Source organism: Peromyscus californicus, unplaced genomic scaffold (genome assembly GCF_007827085.1).
Source record: "Peromyscus californicus insignis strain IS unplaced genomic scaffold, ASM782708v3 Scaffold_7__1_contigs__length_154581171, whole genome shotgun sequence".
Taxonomy (NCBI): Eukaryota; Metazoa; Chordata; class Mammalia; order Rodentia; family Cricetidae; genus Peromyscus; species Peromyscus californicus.
In genome coordinates, this window is record NW_026294595.1 from 96,696,620 (window position 1) to 96,721,822 (window position 25,203).

The 25,203-nt window shown below is 45.8% G+C and overlaps 1 protein-coding gene and 1 pseudogene across 2 annotated transcripts in view; both read left to right on the plus strand.

Moving 5' to 3' along the window:
• Positions 1 to 18,295: 18,295 nt before the first annotated feature.
• Positions 18,296 to 21,044, plus strand: LOC128101586 (S-phase kinase-associated protein 1-like; annotated as a pseudogene).
• Positions 21,045 to 22,593: 1,549 nt separating this feature from the next.
• Positions 22,594 to 25,203, plus strand: part of Sord (sorbitol dehydrogenase) — a 33,238-nt gene continuing 30,628 nt past the window's right edge. The window contains exon 1 of one of the 2 annotated variants that reach the window (XM_052723121.1): positions 22,594 to 22,752. In XM_052723121.1, the coding sequence (XP_052579081.1) occupies positions 22,687 to 22,752 (66 nt within the window). In that variant the 5' untranslated portion in view covers positions 22,594 to 22,686. The remainder of the gene's footprint in view (positions 22,753 to 25,203) is intronic. The other variant, XM_052723120.1, reaches the window with a different exon arrangement.

The following is a 25,203-nucleotide window of genomic DNA, read 5'->3' on the forward strand; positions in this document are numbered from 1 at the left end:
TCGAAACTCTCTGCAAAGTACATGTGACACCTTCCATAAAGATGGGTTGCATAGATTGGCAAGCTCATGATAAGTGTCTGGGGGAGGATCCAGCGTAATCTGGGCCACACAGATTACACAAAGGTCACCAGGCTATTAACCACTCCCAGCCTTTTGAGCAACAAACAGGTTCTACATCTCCCCCCTTGAAGAGACAACCCTGTGTGTTTAGCATTCCTGGTTCCCTCATGCTTATCTGTGAGCACAGGGACTTCTGTGCCGCCCACAAAGCTCAGACCCAGCTTTCAGGGTATCAAGCACTAGGAGAGTTGGACTACATAGCGAGACTGTCTTTTTTTTTTGGTTTTTCAAGACAGGGTTTCGCTGTGTAGCTTTGTGCCTTTCCTGGAACTCGCTTTGGTGAACAGGCTGGCCTCGAACTCACAGAGATCCGCCTGGCTCTGCTTCCCGAGTGCTGGGATTAAAGGCGTGCGCCACCACCGCCTGGCCGAGACTGTCTTGAAAAAGAAAATAATAGGCTAGCAAAAACCCAAGTCAAGACATAAATAGTGGAAATTTTAATAAGTGCTTGCATTTAAGATACGAAAAAAGAAAAATAATTAACCTAAAAATGTATAGTAATGAAAATTGAAGAAAGTAATTCAATGAAGTAAAATGAAAAATAATTAAAAAATTACAAAGATAGTTCTTTGAAAGTGTGGATAAATACAAGTTAGAACATGGGCTACAAAAAATAGAATTTCAATAGGAGGTATTTTTATAAATAACAAAGCAATATTAATCCTAAGTATAGGACTTTTCATTGTTTATTTTTATTCATTTTTCCATATATGTTACTATCTTTTGTTCTTATTCATTTCCCTCCCCCACTATTCTTCTCCATTTTTCCTGACTCTAAACTTTTTTCCAAATTTTTTTTTTGCCATTTAAAAAAATTAAAATATAGTTACATCATTTTTCCCTCCCTCTCCTCTCTCCAACTCTTCCCATATCCTATTATTGCTCACTCTCAAATTCATGGCCCCCTTTTTTTAAATTATTATTGTTACATATATAAATGAATAAATATTTATATAGAAATATAAATATATTTAACCTGAGTCTGTTTAGTGTTGCTTGTATGTATACGGTTACATGGCTGACCACTTGGTACTGGATAACCAGTTAGGGGACATCTCCCTCTCTCAGCAGTCTGTAGTTCTTTGCAAGGGTAGAGTCTCATGATATTTCTTCTTTCCACATTAACGCGTCCATTGGTCTTGCCATTGTTCTTATTTAGGCAGCCATGTTGTTGAGGTAACATGGATGCAGCTTCCCTGTCATTTCTAGGAGACACAGTCTCACTGCGGACTCCTTTGGGCCTCTGATTCTTCCTTTCTGCCCCCTTTTCCACTATATTCCATGAGTCTTAGCTGTGGGGGTTGTGTTGTAGATGCATCAATTGGGACTGGGCGTCACAGGATCAGCTCTCAGCATTTTGACCAGCTGTGGCTTTCTGTAATGGTCTCCAAAGAAACCTATGTAGGGAAGATGTAATTTTTTCCCCCCAGAGGCTCACAGGTAAGAGATCACCTTGAATTTCAGTAGAGACTTTGGACTTGAACTTCTGAACAATGCTGAAGCCGTTGATGCTTGGGGGTGGGGGTGGGGGGGTGGATTAGCACATTTTATATTCTATGTAAGATAGTCATAGGAAATTACATAGAATTATGACATTATTTGGATATTAGGTAGGGTATAAGGAGAAAGGATTGGATATCAAGTTGAAGCCTTAAGAACAGTGCATAAGGGGTTGGGGATTTAGCTCAGTGGTAGAGTGCTTGCCTAGCAAGCGCAAGGCCCTGGCTTCGGTCCTCAGCTCTGGAAAAAAAAAAAAAGAAAGAAAGAAAAAAAAAAAGAACAGTGCATAGATGCATTAGTTCTTCAAATTTTATGGTTTAAAACTATACAAATTTATCATTTTGTAGTTCTAAAAGTCAGAAATCTGCCGGGCGGTGGTGGCGCACGCCTTTAATCCCAGCACTCGGGAGGCAGAGCCAGGCGGATCTCTGTGAGTTCGAGGCCAGCCTGGGCTACCAAGTGAGTTCCAGGAAAAGGCGCAAAGCTACACAGAGAAACCCTGTCTCGAAAAACCAAAAAAAAAAAAAAAAAAGTCAGAAATCTGAAATAAGTTTCATGGAGCAAAATCAAAGTGCCTAGAAAACTGAACTCCCTCAGAGGCTCCAAGGGGAACCCACCTGTCCCTGGTGTACACGACTAGTCTCTGGTGGAGTTCTGCTCCGTCTCAGAAGCCAAATCAGCATAGCGTCTTGTCCTGGTTGTCAGACTGGTGTTTTCTCTGTGGTAAAATCTTCTACTTTTCTGTTCTAAGAGCACTTAGGATTACTTTAGGATCTACCCAGATAACCCAGGGTAATCCCCCCATTTCAAGAACCTTAATCAAACCTGCAAAAGCCCTTTCCCCAAATAAGGGAGCATTCACGGGTTCCAGAGATTAGTGTCTGGATATTTTGGGTGGGGGGAATTATTCAGCCTGCTCTCTCTCCCCTATACAATGTTTTGTTTTTGTTTTTCCCAGTACAGGAAGTCTGCTGTGAAATTCTTCTTGTGTTTATTCTGTACACACTGAAAATGAAACCAGTGGTATTGATTTAAGTGCCAAAGCTGGAGAGAATGGAGATAATTAAGTGCAAAGAACACTGACTAAACTGGATTTTCTATATATATATATATATACCCTTCTTTTGGCAGCTTGTGATAGGGTGAGAAGGGTGGGTTGAAATATTTAGTTTCATCTTCTTTTTTTTTTTTTGGTTTTTCGAGACAGGGTTTCTCTGTGTAGCTTTGCGCCTTTCCTGGATCTCGCGCTGTAGCCCAGGCTGGCCTCGAACTCACAGAGATCCGCCTGGCTCTGCCTCCCGAGTGCTGGGATTAAAGGCGTGCGCCACCACCGCCCGGCTAGTTTCATCTTCTTTTTTTTTTTTTTTAAATATTTATTTATTTATTAAGTATACAGTATTCTGTCTACATGTATGCTTACAGGCCAGAAGAGCGCACCAGATCGAATTATGGATGGTTGTGAGCCACCATGTGGTTGCTGGGAATTGAACTCAGGACCTCTGGAAGAGCAGACAGTGCTCTTAACCACTGAGCCATCTCTCCAGCCCTAGTTTCATCTTCTAAAGGGCAGCTACTGGTTTTCCATAGGTAGAGAGGAAACCAACCACTCTTTAGGAAATACCCTCTCGTTTTTTTCTCATGAAATGTTTAATGAATATTGTTTTGTTCATACCACATAATCTGGTCTTTCTGATGCAATAGCACTACTGATTGCTAAATTCAGAATACCTTGGGGATGGAGATCGCTCAAAGGCAAAGAGTAAAACTGGGAAATTAATCAAAACAGAAGGTTATCTGCAAGTTGAGAGCAGCATATCCTGAGCAATGTGGGGAGGGGGCAGAGTAAAGGGAAAGGAAGGCAGTGGAAGTGTGTGTCCACTGGCCTGTGCGCTTGTGAGACGATCAGATGTGCCCAAAGGGGAGGAAATGGGGCGGCCGCACTGGGCAGCGGGGAAGGGGCTTTGTTGTTGTAAGAGTTTGTCTGTATCATGTGAGGAGGAACAGGAAGTGACCCGGTGAAATTTATATCATCTCATAATGGACCTGTTTCCTCCAGAAGAGGTGAGTACTGATATTTGATAGAATAATCAGCATGTCTTGTCATTGATGGCCCCTGTAGCAGTCACCCAAGTAGTACTTCCTTTCTCTTCTTTATTCCCAAATAACCTGACTAGATTGGGATGGGAGAAATAGGTGAATTTCATGACCATCCTCTTCAGCATCAGCAGAGTAGGAGGGAGGTAGAGTGGCCAACACACCAGCCCCAGGGTTTAGAGATTCCCACCAGTGCAGTGCTAAGCGGGCCGAGCTGATGTGCGTGTTGCCTCATTAGTGTCCCTTCTTCCTGTAAACACATCTGTTGGAAAAGAAAATCGTCACCAGAAGATTGCCAGGAACAGGTACGGTAGTAATCCTGCCTGGATTAGTAATCCCACCATCTCAGGAGACGGAGGCAGGAGACTTGAGAACACTCCTCCACTGTTGGTGGGAGTGCAAACTTGTACAACCACTGTGGAAATCAGTGTGGCGGTTTCTCAGAAAACTGGGAATCAATCTTCCTCAAGACCCAGCTATACCACTCTTGGGCATATTCCCAAGGAATGCTCAATCAGACCAGTTCTCTTTTTTTATTCCCTTTCTACACCTACTCTCTGGATCCTCTCTTATTCCCAACACATCCTACTTTCTTTAAAAAAAAAACAAAACCCAAAAAAAAACAAAAACCCTGCTGAGATTAATTAGGACTGTTTGCATGAGCGTCGGTATGGGGCTATTGTAGACCATGTATAACTTACCAGTGGTTACACATCTGGAGAAAAGTCCCTCCCTCTCTCCCCATCAACCAATTAGATGCCTATAGCTTCTTAGCCGGGAGTGAGACCTCACCTGCTCTTCCCTCATTCCATGGATCCATTTTCTATAGGTCTTATGTAGGTAACCACAGCTGCTGTGAGTTCATGGGTTCAGAAGTCCAGAAGATGCATTTCACAGCACTTTCCTGCACTCTGGCTCCTACATTTCTTCCTCCTACCCTCCTCCAACATGTTCCCTGAGCCTTGGGTTGGGGGTTGATAGAGCTGTCCCATTCAGGGCTGAGCCCTCCACAGGTCATTTATTCTCAGCACTCTGACCAATTGTGAGTCTCTGTATTAACCACTGCCCACTGCAAAAAAAGAAGCTTCTCTGACCACAGCTGAGAGCAGCACTAACCTAAAGGTATCAGCGTAAGTGCTTAGAGGGTAACTTTGCTGGCTAGTTTTATGTCACCTTGACACAGGCTAGAGTCATCTGAAATGCCTCCATAATATCCAGGTGTAGGGCATTCTCCTTTTTTTTTTTTTAAACTTCTTTATTGAGTCTTTGGGGGTTTCACATCTTGTACCCCAATTATGTTCACTTCCGGGTTCCCCTGTATCCCCCCCCCATCCCTGCTGCATCCCCTTCCACGAAAAAAAAAAAAAAAGCAAAACAAAGTAAGCAAGCAAGCAGACAAAAGCAAGAGCAAAAACAACAACAAAGATCCCAACAAACCATAACAGAACAAAAACCACACCAGAAACAGAAAAATTTCTGCTTCTCCTTCTTACCTGACTCTCTCTCACTTTTTCATCTGTCCTGATTCAGTGTGTCATTTGGTGTACCCCTTCGTCCCATCAGCTTGACTGGCAACTGTGCATTGCAATGAGTCATTGGTCTGGTTCAAGGCCTCTGGTTTTTGGCACACCATCCCCACTGGATCCTCACCAGAGCTCTTCTGGGGTATCCTGTGTCTTGGAGATCTTGCAGGTATTGTTCAGCAGGACCAGTCCCTTCACGAGCTCCAGCAGGACCTAGATGGGGTAGATGCTAGGGTAGGTCAACCCAAGGCCCAGTCGTGGGTCTGGGTGTTAGCCAGGCAGGTCAGATTGAGCCACTGGGGCCACCCGCCTCAGGTGTGGTGGTGGAGTCAGCTCCCCTACATGCATGCCCTCAGGGTATGTTCATCCTCGCAGGTGGTGAGGGGTGGAGGCCCTCTTTCCTGAGTGTGGGGGCCAGTTCTTTTGCTGTAGTGGCCCACAAAAGGCTAGGCCAGCTTTCCCAGGGCAGTGAAGGGCAGGGCTGGCTCAGTACAGCCCTCTGATTTCATCTTGCATGATTCCTAAGGCCTCCTCAGGTGACACTGGCCATAGACATCAACACAGATCCCAGCTGTGACTAGACCATGGACCCAGACATGGCACTTGGCAGCAGCTTAAGCTGGGACGACATCCTGGCTCTGGGTGGAAGGAATGGCCACCCAGGTGGGAATGGTTCCGGCAGCCATGTGGTCGCCGGACATCACCAACGCCTCAGGTTTCTGTCCCAACCCTGAGCCTCTGCATGACCATTAGTGGCAATGCAGGACCCCGATCTCAGGTCAGACCTCCAGCCACTGTAGTACTATGGACCCCAACGTGGTCCTTAGTAACAGCTGGGTCTGGACGTCACCACTGCCCCTAGTGGCAGCATGGCCCCGAAACACTAAGTTGGCCCTTGATCTTGAGTGTCTGCACAGCTTTTGATGGCAACAAGAGCATCAGATATCAGCACAGATCCTGGCTGCAGTGGAGCCACGGACCCTGAAATGGCCCTCATCTGCAGCTCGGGCCCAAACGTCACCATGTTATTGAGTAGCAGAGCAGGTCACTCAGACATGGATGCATCCTGGTCCTCAGACACTAATCCGGACTCAGGTGGCTGATTTGACCCCAGGCTTCTTCACTGTGCTCGGTGGTAACCGCAGCCACGTATGTCAATCCGGATGCTGGACGCTGCAGGTCCAGGGACCCAGACATGGCCCTTGGAGGCAGCCTGGGCCCAGATGACACCCTGGCCCCGGGTGGTAGCACAGGCCACCCATATCTGCATGGCTCCTGCTGTTGCGTGGCCTCTGACTCCACCCAAGCCACAGGCTCTGGCCCAGATCCCAGGCCTCTGTATGAGCCCCAGTGGCAACCACAGAGTTCAATGCAGACCCCAGCTGTGGTTGGGCCACGGACCCAGACATGGCCTCATGCATTAGCTTAGCCTGATCAACATCCTTGTTCCAAGTAGCAGCTCCAGGCACTCAGATCAAGATGGCTCTGACAGCAACATGGCCCCAGGATACGGTCCAGACCCCAGGTTTCATGTGGCCTTTGGTAGCACAGTGAGGACATGGGCATCAGCACAGACCTCAGGTGCGGTAGGAACATGGGCACAGACGTGGTCCTCGGCAGCAGCCTAGGCCTGGCTGTCACCATGGCCTCAGGTGACGGCAAAGGCCTCCCAGATCGGTATGGCCCCAGTGGCAGCATGGCTCGTGGACCCGAACTCGGACCCAGGAGGCAGCCCAGCCTTCTGGAGTCAACATGGCAACAGGAGCCGTGGATATTAACACAGACCCTGGCTACTGTAGGACCGGAGACCCACACATGGCCCTTGGTAGCAGCCTGATCTGGACATTGCAATGGCCCCGGGTGGTAAGCGGACCTCCCTCCCTCCTCGGTCTAATCGTCACTGCCGTCACCATAGACCCAGGTGGCAAGCTGCCTCCAACATCTGTCCAATCCTCTTCATCCACCTTCTTCCTTTATGTGTCTTTCCATGGAGTATGAACCATTCCGATTCTCTAACTCTTCCAATTCTCTGCCCCTTATTTCCTTAAAATGACAGGACCCATATGCCCAACCCAAGGACCCGGGCTGACTTTGTTCTCCAAGGGCATTTTCTTTTTCTTTTTTTTTCTCTCTCTCTCTCTTTTCTTTTTGCTTTAAATGATTTAATTAAAAATTCTATCAGTTGATGAGGGAGAGGATATTTACACATGTATACACTCAAAGAACAAAAAAGCCAAATATTATGTACAGGTTAAAAAATAATGGTCCCCATTCCTCTCTTTAAGGCAGAATGCCCAGACCCTAGGACAACCAAACTGGGGGTGAATGAAATGCTACATCTCACTGGGTCTCCCTGTCTGTTCCTGTGGACCCAGAGATGGAGTGGACCGTCTGTAGAAAGAGGGCCAGTGCAAGCCTGGGGCCGCATACCTCATAGCACCGTGGCCAAAGCTAGGCATGTATGGAAGAGCCCAGCTTTGTTCTGCTGTTCCCTCGAACCTCTGTCCCGCGGGGCTGCAGCTAGCTCACAGGAACCCCAGGAAACGTAGAACACCTGTGGGTCCACCCTGTCCTACCAGGGTATCAGGCCAGGATAGCCTGCCTCCACTGGTCCTCATCTTCATAGAGCCACAGTTTGTCCCACCAGGAGGATGGTGGTCACGATACTGACTCCTCAAAGTCCTGCAGAGCCATGAGGACGGGCGGCTTTGGCTACTCCATGTACCTGTACCCCACTCCCTTTCAAGTCTCCAGAAAGGAAAGCTCTCGTTGGAGCACTCTTCTCCTAGCTGACCAGGATGGTCATAGTGACTTCACTGCCTAGTTCCTGGAAAGCTTGGGGCAGACAGGGGCCTGACTAGACTGTCTCCCATACCCACCCCCACCATTCTCAGGGTTGGGCTTGGGTCTGTGGCTGGGCCTGCAAGGCAGGCCAGCTGGGCCTCTCCAGGCCCTGGCAACAAGCTCTGCCACATAGCTCTGGACACAGCCCACCCCTTGGGGCCTGAGGGAGGTCACCGGGAGGTGATCTTTTTCCACCTCTGATTGAGCAAGACAAGGCCACTGGGGACAACCGCACAGCATAGCCAGACTTTGAAACAGAGACACAGGGCCAGGCGGAGAGCCCCCACCCCCACCCCCCTGCCCCAGCCTCACTGGGGAGTCAGTAACTGGACGGGGGGATGCTCCTTTCCAGATCTGTTCACTGGCTTCTAGAAATGCCTACTTGGAATTGTGAGTTAGGAGAGCAGTTTGGCCTCTGAACATTGGGCTTCTGTCCCTCTAGGGCATTTCTATACTGAGTTTTTCAGCCTCTCCCCCACCCGCATCCTCAGCACACCACAAAAGCCCACTGCCTTCAGCTGGTTATAAGTTATCACACAGGTCAGACTTTCCCTCCCTCTAAATCTGAATCTCTGCTCCTCACTGGAGACAGTCAGGCTCCTGGAATTGGAGAGAGGCAATGGGGAGGGGCTGGCTGTCCTGGAGCTGGACTGGGAGACTATAAAGCCAATTCACAAGGCAGAGATCAATTAAAGCAACCAGCCAGGGGGAACCTCTCTCTGCCTCTTGGGGCTGGGCTGCCAGCTACCTCCTAGGGCTTGTGGTGGTGGTGCTGGGGGTGGGGCAGAGGGCTATGTTCCTGTTTATTTATATTTTACAGTCCCAGGGATCCATCCAAGGGTCTTTTGACTGCTAGGCAAGCACTCTACCATTGATCTTTAACCCCAGCCTGGATTCACGTTGGAGGAAGATAAAAGAGGCTTTGAATTTCACCCTGGCTTGCCCAAGTTAGTGAGTTTGGTCCTGGCTAGGTCCAAAGTGGAGGCAGTGCATTCCAACCAGCTTCCACCTGACCCCAGACTCAATGTTCAGGTCAAACTCTGGACTCAGTTCTCAGGACAGACCACAGGGCACCCAGCCTGTGCCTGGCAAGGTCTCTGAAGCTGACCTCTGTGCCCTGGCGCAGACAGATATAGAGTCTGCTAAGAGGTTTTAAAGATGATTTATGTGTATGGTTCTATATGGAGCAGGGGGGACACATATATACCACAGCACATGTGGAAGGGCATTTTCTTCATTAGTGATTTGTAGTGGGAATCTAGTAGAGTCTTTGCATCTAGGGTAAACATAAAAGGTTACACAATGCCTCACTAACTTTACATTTTTTAAATACTAATGAAGCAGGGACAGCAGCCGCTGAAAGGCATTGAAGGACCATAGGGAAAACTGTTGAATTGAGTCAGCCTGTGTACTACAAGGATGTTTTAACATCAGAATGGAAACCAGGAGAGGTGTTGCAATGGGGTCAAGGTTGTGCTTATGTTTCTACAGGAGACGAGAAGTAGTGGATACCATTGAAATTAGTAAAATTTTGACATGAGCAAGAGAAGCCTTGACTGCTCACAAGGATACTACATAGACGCTGAAAAGAAAGAAATCCAGAAGCCTTTGAAGCAGACAGTTGATCCTACTTGGCGACAGTCTAACAAATTGTCTGAAGAAGGGGAAGCAGTAGTTGGCTGGCTATAGAACCTTTGAATGCTACAACTTTGTTCTTTGCTGTGCTGTCTGTGGTAACTATACAGGTAACGGGGACTAATCATCCATCCATCCATACATACTTATATTCCCAATCCTTCCATTAATAAAAGGGTGGGTTGGGGAGATATGGATATTTCTGTTGTGGCCAATGAATCTTGGCTATCTGATCCTTATGACCACAGAGGACCTGCTAGGCCCAAGGAAAAGGGTAAAGAAATTACAAATTATACTGTGGGAGTGCAAGGAATTCCTATTTGTATGGGTAACGGAACACACTGTCTAAATATAACTATTCAAATATGGCTATCTATAGTTAATACTACCTAGAATTTTTCATTATAAACTGTATTTACTTCATGCATCTGGAAGATAGGAGATTAATACGACTAGTTCCATAAATCTGCCATTTTGTGAGATGTGGGTTACCAACAAGGAATCTGACTAGATACATTGGCAACAATGTAAAAGTGAGAACCATTGGGTACTTGTTAATATCTCCCAAGGACAAGTCATTGATTGGAGCCCTTATGGATTCCCTCAAGGAAAATATTCTCACTCAGAATTGAGATGACAAAGGTATAGTTTGAATGGAACTAGAGAAATTAGTTCTACTGTTGATGAACCCATCCAATGGCATGGGTTTGGCATGTCAGCTCTTACGTCGCAATTTGGCAAATCAGTTCAGACTAATTTGTGGAAATCAGCTGGTGCTTTATATCCTGTTAATGCCTGGAAAGGAAAGTTAGACATTAATGACGGTAAGTATACTTTGTCCTTTAGATTAAATCAAAGTCATTACTTTGTAGCATGTGTACCATTACCTTATATATTACTTAAAGGGCCTATACACTGGCACCCTAATAACTATAGTATCACTTGCGAATGCTGTACTCTTCATACCTGTATTAATGCTAGTATGTTATCAGATGTCACTTCTGAAAGTTTCTATATTCGTAGATCGAGGACAGCAGCTTGAATGCTGGTGAAGTTGTCAAGGCCATGGCCAGACTCATCTGTGATGAGTCTAGTCCAGACACTCGATAAAAGAATATTAAGAACTCATGGAATGATTAGATTGGTTGTTGCTGTGGTTATGGAAATTATTGCAATGATTGCTACTATGGCAACAGTTGGACTGGCCCTTCATAAGGAAATTCAGACTGCTGAATTTATTAAAGACTGGCATAAACATTCTGCAGAACTTTGGGTTCAGCAAAGTAGTATAGATAATGAGGTTGTTAATGAGATAGCTGATTTGAGACAAGCTGTAATCCTTATGGGAGATCAGTTAGAGACACTGAGAGAGCAAATTAAATTAAAATGTGATTGGAATGTTACATCTTATTGTATTACACACCTTTAAGTTTGAATGAAAGCAAGATTGGGAAAGGGTTAAAATGCATTTGTTGAGTTACTCTAATTCTTCTCAAATGGTTTATAATTTACAGCAAGAAATTAAGGAAACTTCTAATAAGTTAATTGATGTATCTGGGATGGATATTATGGAAAGCATTGCAGATACCATAGCTTCATTTAACCCTGTGCATCATTTTAATACATTTCTTATTCTAATGCTTGTTATACTTGTTTTTCCTGTAATTATTTTACTGGCTTTAAAATGTATTCTGGCTTATCTACATAAGACTGTGAGTCAGCATAATAGACCAAAGGTTGTCTGCACTGTCTGATTACATAATCTTCAATGTAATTAAATTAGCTTAAACAAAAGGGGGAAATGTAGTGGGAATTTAGTAGAGTCACTGTATCTAGGGTAAACATAAAATGTAACAGTTGTTTCTCACTGTATCTAGGGTAACAGTTTCATGTATTAGTGTTTGTTGAAGATACTTAGACCTTGAAGAAATCATATAAAAACATTGATTGTTTTCTATGATTTATAGAGTTGTTTTTCTGAAGGAGTTATCCATCTGTTGCATATCTTTGGTCACAAGACTATCCAGGCTTGGAGGTCTTGTATTATCAGATACTGCAAACAGTATACGATTAGGACTAAAGGTTTCGAGGGCCTAATGATTTTCTTCAGATAACATATCGAATAAATCAAAGGGGCTTTTGACATGAGGAATTTACTGTATCCCAAACACAACCTTTGTGTACAGTCAATAAATATGCTTCTGAACAGAGGTTTGGGGTTCAGTTCTCAGTAACTGTTCCTCCCTGCTGCCAGAGAGCCTAAATTATATTCTGGGGTGACTCTCCTTCTTTGAACAGCCTGTGCAAACCAGAATACCTGACAGTGATTGATGGGGAAAGGCCCAGACATTGTGGGTGGTACCAACCCTGGGGTGGTGGTATTAGGTTCTATAAGAAAACAGGCTGAGCAAGCCATGAGGAGCAAGACAGTAAGCAGCACCCCTCTGTGGCCTCTGTATCAGCTCCTGTCTCCAGGTTCCTGCCCTGTTTGAGTTCCTATCCTGACTTCCTTTGATAATGAACAGTGGTGTGGAAGTGTAAGCCAAACAAATCCTTTCCTCTTCAAGTTGCATTTGGTCATGGTGTTTTGTTACAGCAATAGTAACCCTAAATAGGACAGCAACTTGACACTATTTAGCAAAACAGTGGGTAGTAGGTTCCGGATAGGCTCTTGAACTCATATCCATGGACTTTGAGCCAGATTTACAGTAACAGGCATAGATTTCCTCTTGTGGAGCAGGCCTCAGATCCAAAAGGAAAATGGTTGGTTACCCCACAACATTCATGCCGCTGTTGTACCAGCGGGCACATCCTGCCTTGTGGGTCAGTATTGCAGGACGAAGGATCCAGTGTTGGGTAAGACCACTGGTGACTTTTCGCCCTCAGTGGCTTGCATAGTACCATCCGGCACTTTAACAGCTAACCAGCTTGGAGACATTTCCACATGGTTGGTTTTTCTGTGTCCTGCAAATAGAGTGTATGGTGTCTACCACAATAGAGCTCACCATCTAGTTCTGGTGGGTAACCACCAACAATGGCAAGAACCTGTGCTGTTTTGGTGACCTCTGAGGCTTCCCTAACCAACAACCAGAGGCACTGGGATATTTGTCTAATAATCCATGGCTTGGGGGAATAGCATTGTCTATCCATGCGAGGTACCTCCACTCAAACTCTTCTTGATTTTTTTTTTAAGTTAGCTCACAAAGCAGCGGGTCCATAAGGGTTCTCATATATGCTTTTTTTTTTTTTTTTATTAACCTTCCTCCTGTCCCCTTCTCTCTCCATCTCCCCTTCCCATCTCTGCTTCAGTCTTCCACAACCACACCTGGCGTCCCTCTACCTCTCTCCTCTCTCCCTGGCTTTCTCACAGCTCAAACCTTTTCCAGTCCCAGTATTTCCACACCTCTATTTTTGTATCACATCTGTTCTACTATCCCCATGCCCTCTGAGGGCCTCTTCCCCTCCCTGCTTTAGGAAGGCACCTCCCACAGTGGTCTGGGCCCTCCTATGTGAACTATCAGTTAAGAAAATGCCTCCCAGGCATGGCCCCAGGTCAATCTGATCTGGGCAATTCACTTGAGGTTCTATCTTCCCAAGGTGACTTTGTGTATCAGGTTGGTGGCTGAGGCTGTGATGTTTGTGACATGTGATATTTATCTTTCTAGGCCTGGGTTACTTCACTTAGTATAATGTTTTCCAATTTCAGCCATTTTCCTATGGATTTTAATAATATCATTTTTCCTTTGTGTAAGGAGGGGGCTGGAGAGATGGTTCAGTAGCTTGCTTTTATGTGTACCCACAGAGTGCCCACAATGGTTTGTAATTCCAGTTTCAGGGTATCTGATGCCCTCTTCTGACCTATGTAGGCACTAGGCAAGCACATGGTACACAGACAGACACGCAGGCAAAGCACCCCTACACATGAAATAAAATTTAAAAACTCCTTAGTGTCCATATTTTCATCACTTACTCACTAGTTGGTAGACATCTAGGCTAATTCCATTTCTCGGTTATTGTGAGTGATGATGCATCAATGAACATGGTTTTATAAGCATGTCTGTAGCAAGGTACAGATAGAGTCCTTTGAGTTTAAGTCCAGGATGGTATAAGTGGACTGTCTTAGTTAGGGTTTCTATTCCTGTGACAAAACACTGTGACTAAAAAGCAAGTTGGGGAGGAAAGGGTTTGTTTGGCTTACACTTCAGCATTGCTGTTCATTACTGAAGGATGTCAGGACAGGAACTCAAACAGGGCAGGATCCTGGAGGCAGGAGCTGATGCAGAGGCCATGGTGGGGTTCTGCTTACTGGCTTGTTTCCCATAGCTTGCTCAGCCCACCTTCTTATAGAACCCAGGACCAAAAGTCCAGGGATGGCACCACCCACTATGGGCTGGGCCCTCCCCCATTGATCACTAATTGAGAAAAATGCTTTACAGCTGGATCTCACTGAGGCATTTCCTCAACTGAGCCTCCTTCCTCTGATGACTCCAGCTTGTAACAAGTTGACACACAAAACCAGCCAGTATGTGGACCATATGGCATTTCTGCTTTTAGCTTTATAAAAATTTTATTTTATTTGTGTGTGTGTATATGTGTGTGTGTGTGTGTGTGTGTGTGTGTGTGTGTGTGTGTATGTATGTGTGTGAGTCTGCCATGTGTACAAATGCCCACAGAGGCAAGGAAAGGGTGTTGGATCTCCTAGCACTGGAGGTACCATCACCGCCTGGCACAGTTTACATTTTTTAAGGGGAAGTCAGACATTTCTATTGTTAGATAAGTGAAAATTATTTAATAAAGGTAAAAGATAAACTATACAGCCAGTGCAAATTGCATTAAAACCTAAGCATACAATATAAGTCAAAGTGAAATTTTCCTAAAAGGAAGTAAATATTCACTATTTCCTACTCCTAGAATGGGTAAATTACACACACACACACACACACACACACACACACACACAAAAAAAAAAAAAAAACAAACCAAAAAACAAAACTCTTTACATGGATTGAGATTCTTTCTTGCTTTGGTATCTGTAAAAAAATTAAAACCCCTGCTGTCTCAATTTTAGGTTATAATTAGAAATGTAAAAATAGACTGGCAGTGGTGGAGCACACCTTTAATTCCAGCACTTGGGAGGCAGAGGCAGGCAGATCTTTGTGAGTTCGAGGCCAGCCTGGTCTACTACAGATCCAGTTCCAGGACAGGCAGGGCTACACAGAAACACTGTCTCAAAAACCAAAAATAAATAAAAGTAAAAGTATAATTTATGAACAGGTTGAAATGCATTAGCACATAATTTTAACTGGCTGTCTGCTTACTAGGCAGGAGTTATTCATTTTCTTACCTTCTTTGTCCACGTGAAGTATGGCAGAAAATGTCTTGTTTGGCTACAAACAATGCACCCAATTGTTTTTAGGTCAACCTTGAGACAATGTACGGAGGCCAATGGATTCCATATTTTCTTGTCATGTGTTTCTTCCTTCTCAAATATTTTCTGTCTTCTCAGCTGCTATAAACGCTGTTGGAAGCTGATGGGTGTGACTAGTTCTCACTCTCCTCAGTACATGGCCCTTGGGAGTCATTCACTGCCTTTGTTTGGCTCTCAGGTACATCCAAGTCCTCTTCTGCCTGAGCTGAGTTTCCTAGTTGGTTTTCCCAAGATTTCTTCTTTATCTTCTGGAAGCCAGGTCTTATGAAGGGCCTAGTGGCTCTTGTAATGTGGAGAAGGGAAGGATTCTGTAGTTGGATTTTTTTTTTAACTCTTTGGGGGCCCTCCACCCAGCTTCCAAATAAATACATGAGACTTATTCTTACTTAAGAATGCCCAACCTTAGCTTGGCTTGTTTCTAGCCAGCTTTTCTAACTTAAATTATCCCGTTTCTCTTGTTTTGCCTCTGAGCTTTTTACCTTTCTTTATTCTACATGTCTTTCTTTTCTTCTTACTCTGTGACTGGCTGGGTAGCTGGGTAGCTGGCCCCTAGTGTCCTCCTCTTCTTCTCCTTTTCTCGTTCTTCCCCCTTTTCTTCTTCCATTCTGGCTGCCTGGCAGCCCCGACTATTTCTCTCTCCTGCCTAGCTATTGGCCACTCAGCTCTTTATTAGACCAATCAGGTGTTTTAGATAGACAAAGTAACACAGCTTCACAGACTTAGACAAATGCAACATAAAGGAATGCAACACATCTTTGCATCATTAAACAAATGTTCCACAGCATAAATGTGAATGAAATACGTCTTCAACTAGTAGTCCACAAGATTCATTTTGTTTACTGAGGTCTGCTTCAGGAGCCAGGCAAGGAGCTTCCTGGGTCTTCCTCAGATGGACCCGTCCTACTTTCCCTTTGACACACTGTAACTCTCCATACTGTGCTGTCTTCCTCTGAAAGTTCTGAGCCTCATCACTAAGGCTATTGGTTTCCGAATCAAGAGATACAACTCTGATTCTGCACTGAGTCGACCAGAAACAATCCTGATCAGCCGGTCACCTGAATGTTGACTACATTGTCATCCAGCTCCAGGCCTCTTGGGCCCATCACTGTGACTGCTTCTTCCAGCTTGTCTCCCTACCCGGGTAGCAGGCTCTCATCAAAGGAGAGGGCCACCCCGTGGGGCCTGCAGCCTTTCTTTGCCCTGGCCTGGTGCCTGGATCACTCTCGCCTCCAGGGCAGTGTGCTGGCGGCTGGTGGTTCTTGTAGACTGAGTACTGCCCAGTTTCTGTAGATTGTCTTGTACATTCCCCTTTGCTCTTTTACACAAAGGGAATTTGGCACTCCAAACCCATCCCCTAGAAGACCATTTGAACAATCTATAACATAGCCTTGCTTCTTACTATCCAATCTTGTACTCAGAATATACTGGCTAACATAAACCTATAACATAACCTCTTGCCTACTGTATCGTTTGTATACCAACAAATTAAAAACAAAAGAAAACAAAAAACCCCAAAACTTTAAGAACTGTGATTCTGCCATAGCCTCATCCTCTTGTTCTGAAGCTGGAATCTGTGAGATGCCCACAGTTCCATCAATGGACACATGTGGAAAGAGCTTTTTTCTGAAAATACCTCATGCTTCTTGAAACTAAACTTTTGCCTGACCTTGGGACCAAATTTATCATATGCAGTGAGACCACTGAAAACTACATACCCAATCTGTTTCTCTCCTACTATTCAGCCTCCTTAAGTTAACAATGTAACCAATGTTACTATGTCTTAGACTTCCCATGTAATCAGATTTTTTCAAGCTAAGCTAAACACAAAACTTTAATCTTAAAGTATGTACTCTTTTAAGCCCCTGACCCAGAATAGTGTGTGTGTGTGTTGTAGAAATCGTTTGCTAAAAGCAGACAATAGGTTGAAAGCCACCTTGAAGAAAACAAGTATCTACAATAAATACATTCTGCAAGCAACAGGTGAATACTGTTCTGGACCAGTAGGTTTCAGTAAATTCTTTCCTTGCAAACACTGGTAAAATATTTGATTTACACAAGAGACTCTTCATTTCTTTCCTATACCATGCTGTTTGATAACTATAGAGCAAAGCCCTTTGCTAGGAACAGGCAACAGAGACAGTCAGAAGACCCAGGGAGAGAAGTGGAGGAATCAAAATTGAGTTTTCTCTTGGTCTAAACCACTCCAAGAGGAAGACTTTTTTTTTTTTTTTTTTTTTTTTTTTTTTTTTTTTTTTGATGTTGCACTGATTCATCACAGGCATGCCAGCGCTGCACACTGGCCTGGATCAGAGGAGAAAGCATGTTATACTTTGACCACAGGTGTCTGTTTCCATTGTTGGATTGGAGCATGGAGCTGAGAGAAGAAGGCATGGTTTCAGTTTCCCCAGCTGGAGACAGACAAGTTAGGGCTTGGCTCCTTCCCTGAAGACTCAGAACAGCTCAGCAGCAGCAGCTGAGTCAGCATCTCACCAAATGGGGTGTTTTCATGCTTGGAGCACAGGCACCCATGGGTGTCTTTAAGTTCCCTTCACTGGGTGTGTGGAAGCCTGCTGCCCAGGACCTTGGTGACCGTTCTGGTTTGGGGCCCAGGTTATCAGGACTGTTGTGGGGTATTCACCAGAGGAGACTGTTTGGACATGGGTTTAAGCCAATAGAAAGTCTTTATTAGCCTGCCAGTGACTACACTGGGTGCTAGGAATCCCAGTGCCGCACTGGACCTTTCTCAGAGTGAGCTTTTAAGCACAAAAACCATGTTCTGGGTTGGCACACTTCACTTAACAAGAACAGTTAGCCAAAAGCAGAACTACAGAAGCCAAAAGCAAGGTAAATACTTTTCCAGCACTATGGACTGTGATGGATTAGGTCTTCATTTTTGGCAGGTGGTTCTGTCTGTGTGCTGAGTTTTACAGCCTGAATGGCACTTCCATCATGGAGTCGGTTGTGCTAAGGTCTAGGGGCCTACTGAGGTCTGTTACAGGCTTCTCTAATTCATAGTCAGGTGAGGAAGGATCTCTGCATTCAAAGTAGCCGGACCGGGCCAGAGGGGCAGGGAATACCCCTTGAGGCTCAGCTGGACCGGGCCAGAGGGGCAGGGATTGCCCCTTGAGGCTCAGCTGGACCGGGCCAGAGGGGCAGGGATTGCCCCTTGAGGCTCAGCTTCTTGCTCTGTTTCACCCTAGTTGCCCGGGCTCTTCAGCCCTTCCTCTTGCTTATTTTTGATTAAAATGAGCCAGTTCCAGGAGGAATCCTTTAGTTAAATAAAGTTTTGTTTTATAGAATGTCATAGCTCATTTTTGTGTGTGTCTTTATAAACTTTTTAATTTCTTGAATTTGAAGGCTTTGAAGTGCCATACCTTGAACTGGTTGTTCACTGTTGCTGTTTATTTATTTTTTTAACTAAAGCTGTATAAAAGCTTGTGTATTCAGTACATTTCTAAATCTAAAAATGGATTTTGAAAGTTTCTAAAGAATTCTTATCCAGCTGGGCATTTTGACTCATATTTATAATCCCAGCACTTGGGATATGGAAGCCGAGGGATTGGGATTTTCAGGCAAGCCTGGGCTACATGAGATGTCTTCAAAAGTAAAAAAAAACAAAACAAAACTGATGTGGTGGCACATACCCTTAAACCCAGAACTTGGAAAGCAGAAGCAGGTGGATCTCTGTGAGTCTGAGGCCAACCTTGTCTACACAGTACATTTGAGACCAGCCAGGGCCACTGTCTCAAAAACAAATAATAAAAATAATAATAATAACAATAATAATCCTTATCAACTCAACCTTTCTATCTTTCCTATCAGAAGTCTTAACTTACCACAGAAGATACTGTCCCGTGACCCTTTGTTCTGTACAGTCTGGAGAATAATCCATGTACTTTGCGTTTTCAATGAGCAATTTAATAAGAAGATTGAAAACGTAAAAGAATAAAGAACAAGTATGAGAGCAAAACGTCATCAAGACAGGCATTCACAACATCCAGCAGTGACAACTGCAGTGGCCTGATAGAGAGGGCAGACAAAGTGACATCAAGTCAGGGCTTACGACACCCAGCAGAAGCTGAGGGCACAAGCTGAGGCCGCCACCTGGAGTGCCTGATTGAGTTTTCTCAGTGGCTGAGTTTCCCACGGCTGAACTTGAGACTTCCTGTGCCCATTGAAGGATTTTTTTTTTTAATAAAGCAGGATAATCAACAACATTCTGCTGGAAATGTTTACCTTTTAGCTGCCTTTACTCTTGTGCTGTTTTGCGCTTCTCTCCCTCCCTGTTACAGAGTTAGGGGCACTGGCCCAACCCCAGATAAACGGTCTTGGAGGACATTTGACAAAAATATGCTTGGGTCTGAAGTGGAGAGGGGCCACCTCTGCTTCCAGAGCCAGATTACTAGTGAGTTCAAACAGCACATGACGATTTACCGATAGAATATACATCACACCCTTCGCGTCCCTTTGTTCCTAGGCAACAATCTTTTTTTTTTGTTTTTTCAAGGCAGGGTTTCTCTGTGTAGTTTTGGTGCCTGTCCTGGAACTCGTTTTGTAGACCAAGCTGGCCTCGAACTCACAGACATCCGCCTGCCTCTGCCTCCTGAGTGCTGGGATTAAAGGCGTGCGCCACCACCGCCCGGCCCTAGGTCACTCTTTAGGGCATCGTCAGATGTTACTGCCTGAGAGAAAGGAAACAACTCCAAGCATGGCCCTTGTCTCGTCATTGTAATGACCTCTGTTTCCACTCCGATTGTCCTGTTTTCATAATTTTAAGTCAAGAAGTCCTACTTGACCTATCCCCCTGTTCACAAACTATTCTGTAGTTTCTGCTTCACCTTCACCCATTAGGATGACATCTTTGGGAAACTGAGGAAACTCCAAGCTGGGTTTTAGTTTAGCAAGTGTGTGAAGGCAGATGGTAAGGTCTGCAAGCCAAGCAAAGTGAGATCTGCTTAGCTACAAGAGAATCTGGAAGAGCCAGCCAAGCAGAGCTAAGCCTTGTGGAGGGTGTGTTAAAGCAAGAACCCAACCCGCTGAGTAAGTTGTTCTATGCAAAAATCCATCCCATTAGTGGCCGTGGTGTGGATGCCCCTCTCTCTCACATCGATCGGCCCGTCTCTGGTCTGCAGTCTCCTTTAGTCAGAGCACCATGCCTTTACTTATATCACAGAGTTCTGATGGAGAGATAGTTGAAGCTGACTTAGATATTGGGAAATAATCTGTGACAACTAAGGCCGAATTGGAAGATTTGGGAATGGATGATAAGGAAGGTAAGGACCAAGTTCCTCTGACAATGTTATGCAGCGGCATTCAGTGGCGGGCCAGCCACAAGGAGGACGCTCCTCCTCCTGAGGATGATGAGAACAAAGAAAAGTGAACAGTTGACATTTTAGTTTGGGACCAAGTTTGGGAACATTCTTCAAGCTTATTCCAGCTGCAAACTATTTAGACACCAAAGATTTGCTTGGTGCTACATACTGGACTGTTGCAATACGTTTAAGAGGAAAACTCCCCAAAGTTGCAGATCCCTTCATCTGAAGAGTGACTTCACTGAAGGGGAGGAAGCCTCTTCAGTACACAGAGGAGTGGTGTGCAGAGATGTGGCCTGTGCCTGCCACTGTAGCACTGTGCTAACACTGCTCTAACACCAGCTGCTGCTTATGTAACTGTTAGCAGGACACAGACGAGAGAGAAGCCCCTCAGCAGGCAGTTGAATCAGCAGAACTTGTTAGTGTGTAGCTGGAGTGCGGATTCCACACTATGACTCAGTTTTTTTCTGGTGTGAGTCAAAGTCCCTTTGTTCTTAATTATGGATAAAATGACAAGGTGGCATTTGGGGCTTTCTTCTTCTCCTCCTCCTCTTCTTAGAAAATGATTTCTGCCTAGTTTATTGACCCTTTGACTAATTGTGCTTTTAAAAGTTGACTTTGGCCGGGCGGTGGTGGCGCACGCCTTTAATCCCAGCACTTGGGAGGCAGAGCCAGGCGGATCTTTGTGAGTTCGAGGCTAGCCTGGTCTATAGAGCGAGATCCAGGAAAGGCACAAAGCTACACAGAGAAACCCTGTCTCCAAAAACCAAAAAAAAAAAAAAAAAAAAAAGTTGACTTTGTAAATCAAACAACTTGCAAAATTTTCTGAAGCAGAATTAGCACAAAAAAAAAAAACCACACCTTGAAGTTAATGTTCCAAAGGAAGGTATTGGGCTGTGGGTCAGGTCTCTCAGAGTTGAGCAGCATGGCTGCCATTAATTAAGAGTGTGTAGCAAGGACCTGAAGACTTCTTAAAAAAAAAAGATTAAAAATTCTTTTAAATCTTCTAAGCTTTGCATCTCAGCCAGATACTCAGTCTGTAGTTTTGGGGGGAGCAACGTAACTAGAAATTTGTTAGCTTTCCAATTAAAAAATCCATCCTGGGGTGGCTCAGTAGTTGAGAGCACTTGTTTCTCTTGTTAGAGGACCTGGGTTTAATTTCCAGCAACCACATGGCAGCTCACGACCATCAGTAACTCCAGATCCAGGGTATCCAATGCCCTCTTATGACCTCCAGGGACAATGTACACCCACATCATGCACATACGGGCAAAAAACTCATACACATAAAATCATAAAATAATTTTCTAAGTTAAAAAATCCATCCTGTTGCTTTATTAATCCTTACACCAACTTCTACAGCTCCACCTTTCCTTGGTTCCCCTTTCTGACATTATTTAGCATCCATCTTCATCACAACTTTGTTTTAAGCTCCTATGCTGTGCTACGTTCTAGTCAAGAAATAAGTCCTTGGCCTCAGTGGGTCCTCTAGTACATCCGGGGAATGGATGCTGCTAAAGAATTTAAAGCTGCGCTCCATCGTCACATGGAGACAACGCCAGAGCTCCCAGCTCTTGTAATCTCCTGGAGATTACAGGGTCGGTAGTAGGGATAGTGAGGGAATGAACCCCTCAGCATCACTGGGCGGTGGTGGCGCACGCCTTTAATCCCAGCATTCGGGAGGCAGAGGCAAGAGAGAAAGCCTTTAAAGAGAAAGGCTTGCAAATTCCGCCCGACAGCATCTTTATGCAGATGCATCAGGACCCTGTGACACATGCACTTCTTCATTCCTTCTTTCATTCGAGCTGGTGACAGGCCCCTTTGCAGGATGCTGGGGAAACCAAAGTGGCTGCAGCGCAGAGCGGGGGGTTTCTCGGGGCGTCCCTCCAGCAGCAGCAACTCTTCCAGTTAATGACACAAAACACCCGGGCTCCACCTTATACCTAAACTTGCTGTTTGAGGATCTCAGTGCTAGCCTTAGACGAGGCATCCCAAGCTTCTGCAGCCACAGGCAGACAGCGGCTTCCCTAGGCTCGCTTTCCTTTCTCAGGGCTGCTGGGTCCGCGCGAAGTCCCGCCCCTCCCCCGAGGCCCCGCCCCCAGGCGTTCAGGCGCGAGCAGGCCCCGCCCGAGGGCCGCGCGCCGCCGGGTCCAGGGCCCGCCCTTGCCCCTTACTCCAGACCACCTGTGCCTCGCCGGGTCCAGCCGACACCCCGGAGCCAGAAAGCGACATGGCAGCTCCTGCAAAGGCCGAGAACCTGTCCCTGGTGGTGCACGGACCTGGGGACCTTCGCCTGGTAAAAGGGGAAGGAGGGTGGGAGCCCAGGCAGCCACCCACCCAGCCCGGCCTCACGCCCCTGCAAGCCCGGCGGGGCAGCGGTCTCCACTCCCGAGTTCCCGTCGCGCTCACAGGGCCGGCCGTTGGCCCGTACCAAGCACCCCTGCCTGCCCCGGTTTACCCGGATCGTCGCTGGTTACCAGGAGGTGGGGGTGGGGTAGCAGTTAGCGGGCCGTTACCTATCTCTAGGGAGAGTTCTGGTCGCGTGCTCCCGGAACTGAGCCCCGTGCCTGGCACGTGGCCTGTGCCCTGGACCGTTGAAAACAAACCAAGCTTTCGGCCCCTTCGCTAGCTGCAAATTCACACTCTAGTTATTGCCCTATAGAGGGGGACGGCCAGGATTCGGATCTACTCAGATCTTCTTCGGGTAGACGGTGCAGGGCAGAAGAGGGTGTCAAGACGGCACTTAAAAGCAGTGAAATTCTATTTAATCCCGATAATATCCCCTCGCAGAATTATTTATTTATTTTTTTATCATGAGAGGACCCAGCATTCAGTCCGTGCTCACAATGCACTCTAACTGGGCATATAGCTTCTCACTTACTTCTCTTAGTACACATCTGTATCACGTCCCTGGAGCATTCTGTGTACCTCTGTCTCTGGCTGTAAGCTTGGTTCTGCCCCCTGAACCAAAGTTCAGACATCTGCTGAATCATCTCTGTGGTCATGCCAAATTTCCAATGACAAAGTCCATCTCAGTGGGGCATGCAGTATGTGAGTTGGGTGCCAATCTCTGCTGCACCCCAGCATCTCTGTCTCCTTCCCACTCAAAGGACATCTATCAGGAGGGACTCATCCAACAGATCTTGTCTGTTTAAGAATCTGTCCTCGGTGGCTTCTCATTCTACAGACTGCACACAGATTTGAGTTTGGAAGCGTTTTCAAGTGTTCAAGGAGTTCCTTAACTCCTCTACCTGTTGGCCTGTTCTTAGAGGGGTCAAGAACACTTACCTGCAGCTGACACTCCACGTCTTCAGCTGATGGAAAAAGTGTCTTGGTTAGTTCATGGAGCCAAGACAAAGAGCTCAGATTCAAACTTCCTTTCTTGTACTGTTCCCAATCACTTTGGACCATCCACCCAACATCCTGAATTAAAAAGACACTATGATTGTTATTACAGTCAACGGCAGGTATGGAGACAGAAAAACGATGTGTCTCTACAAAGCTTACAGAGTGATTTTGAACTTAGTCCTTCATGTCACTAATGTTTATGAAGTGAAAATATGTCTGCTGTGGATGTAGGCATTGAGCTGGGGGCCCAGAGCAGACATAGTCCCTGCTCCCAAGCATCCCAAAAGAGGGAGACAGACGAAAGAAGTCATTAAGGCACTGTTGTGTACAAAAGATTGTTCTGCCCTGAATTGCTCTTTAAGGGAAATTTCAGATGTCTCAGCTTGCCTGTAAATAACCCTTGAAGTGAGAAGTCATAAGAGCCCTTAGTGAAGAGTATGCTATTGCTTGGACACTATAATCCAGCACAGGCCTCCTGGGCTCTTCTCCTTCCCAGGCACGATCCTCTCCCAGCTACCACCCCCATGGGGGTACCTCTGTCCCTCCATTTCCTTAGAGCAGATAGATTCGGTAGTATAAGTTTGGGGGTGGTGGTACCAGCACTGACCCACGGCATCAAGGAAGAAAAGTCTTAAGGAGGCTTTGAGGGCCCCTGTTCTTCCGTAAGATGAAAACCTTACAGTGAAACCCAAGATGTCTGAGCAGAGTAGCTTAAGTGGTAGTGGCATTTGGAAGCCATAGCAGCTTGGCTGTGGATTATAAAATGGGGAGGGAGGCAGACAGGTTTTCCCTTTTGATTTGACACCACACAGCCACAGATTTTGGGTCTTTCCATTGGGATTGGCTGGCAAACTGAGGCTTAGCTCTCGTTTGGGTGGACTAGGGGCAGGGTCTACTGATAAAAATCCTTGCCTCAGGTCCTCACATACAAGGAATTGTTTGGAGAAACACCCATTCCTAAAATCCAAAGCAGGAATCCGAAGGGTTCTGAAGGGAAGGAGAATCCAGGCTTTCCCGGTGTGGCCTTCCCGCCACCAGGGAGGCCAGAAACTGGCCAAGGTCCAGGGCATTGCTCTGGAAAAACAGGACCCGAGCCACTTTGCTGAGACAAGCAGGAAGGAAACCTAACACCAGTCTTAACTCTGTGTGCCTGGAGAAGGCTTCCCTTCCCTTGCTGCAGTCATGGAAGTCTTCTCACACTTAGAGCCAACATGGCAAGGAGCGAGCATTTGTAATTTGGGTGATAAATTGTGGTGTGTGTACATGCACACACACACACACACACACACACACACACACACGTATTAGGACAGACTAGTAGATGTGTGTATACACAGCAGGAGAGAAGTGGATGTGTAAATGCACACACATATATTAGGACAGACTGGTAGGTTTCCTT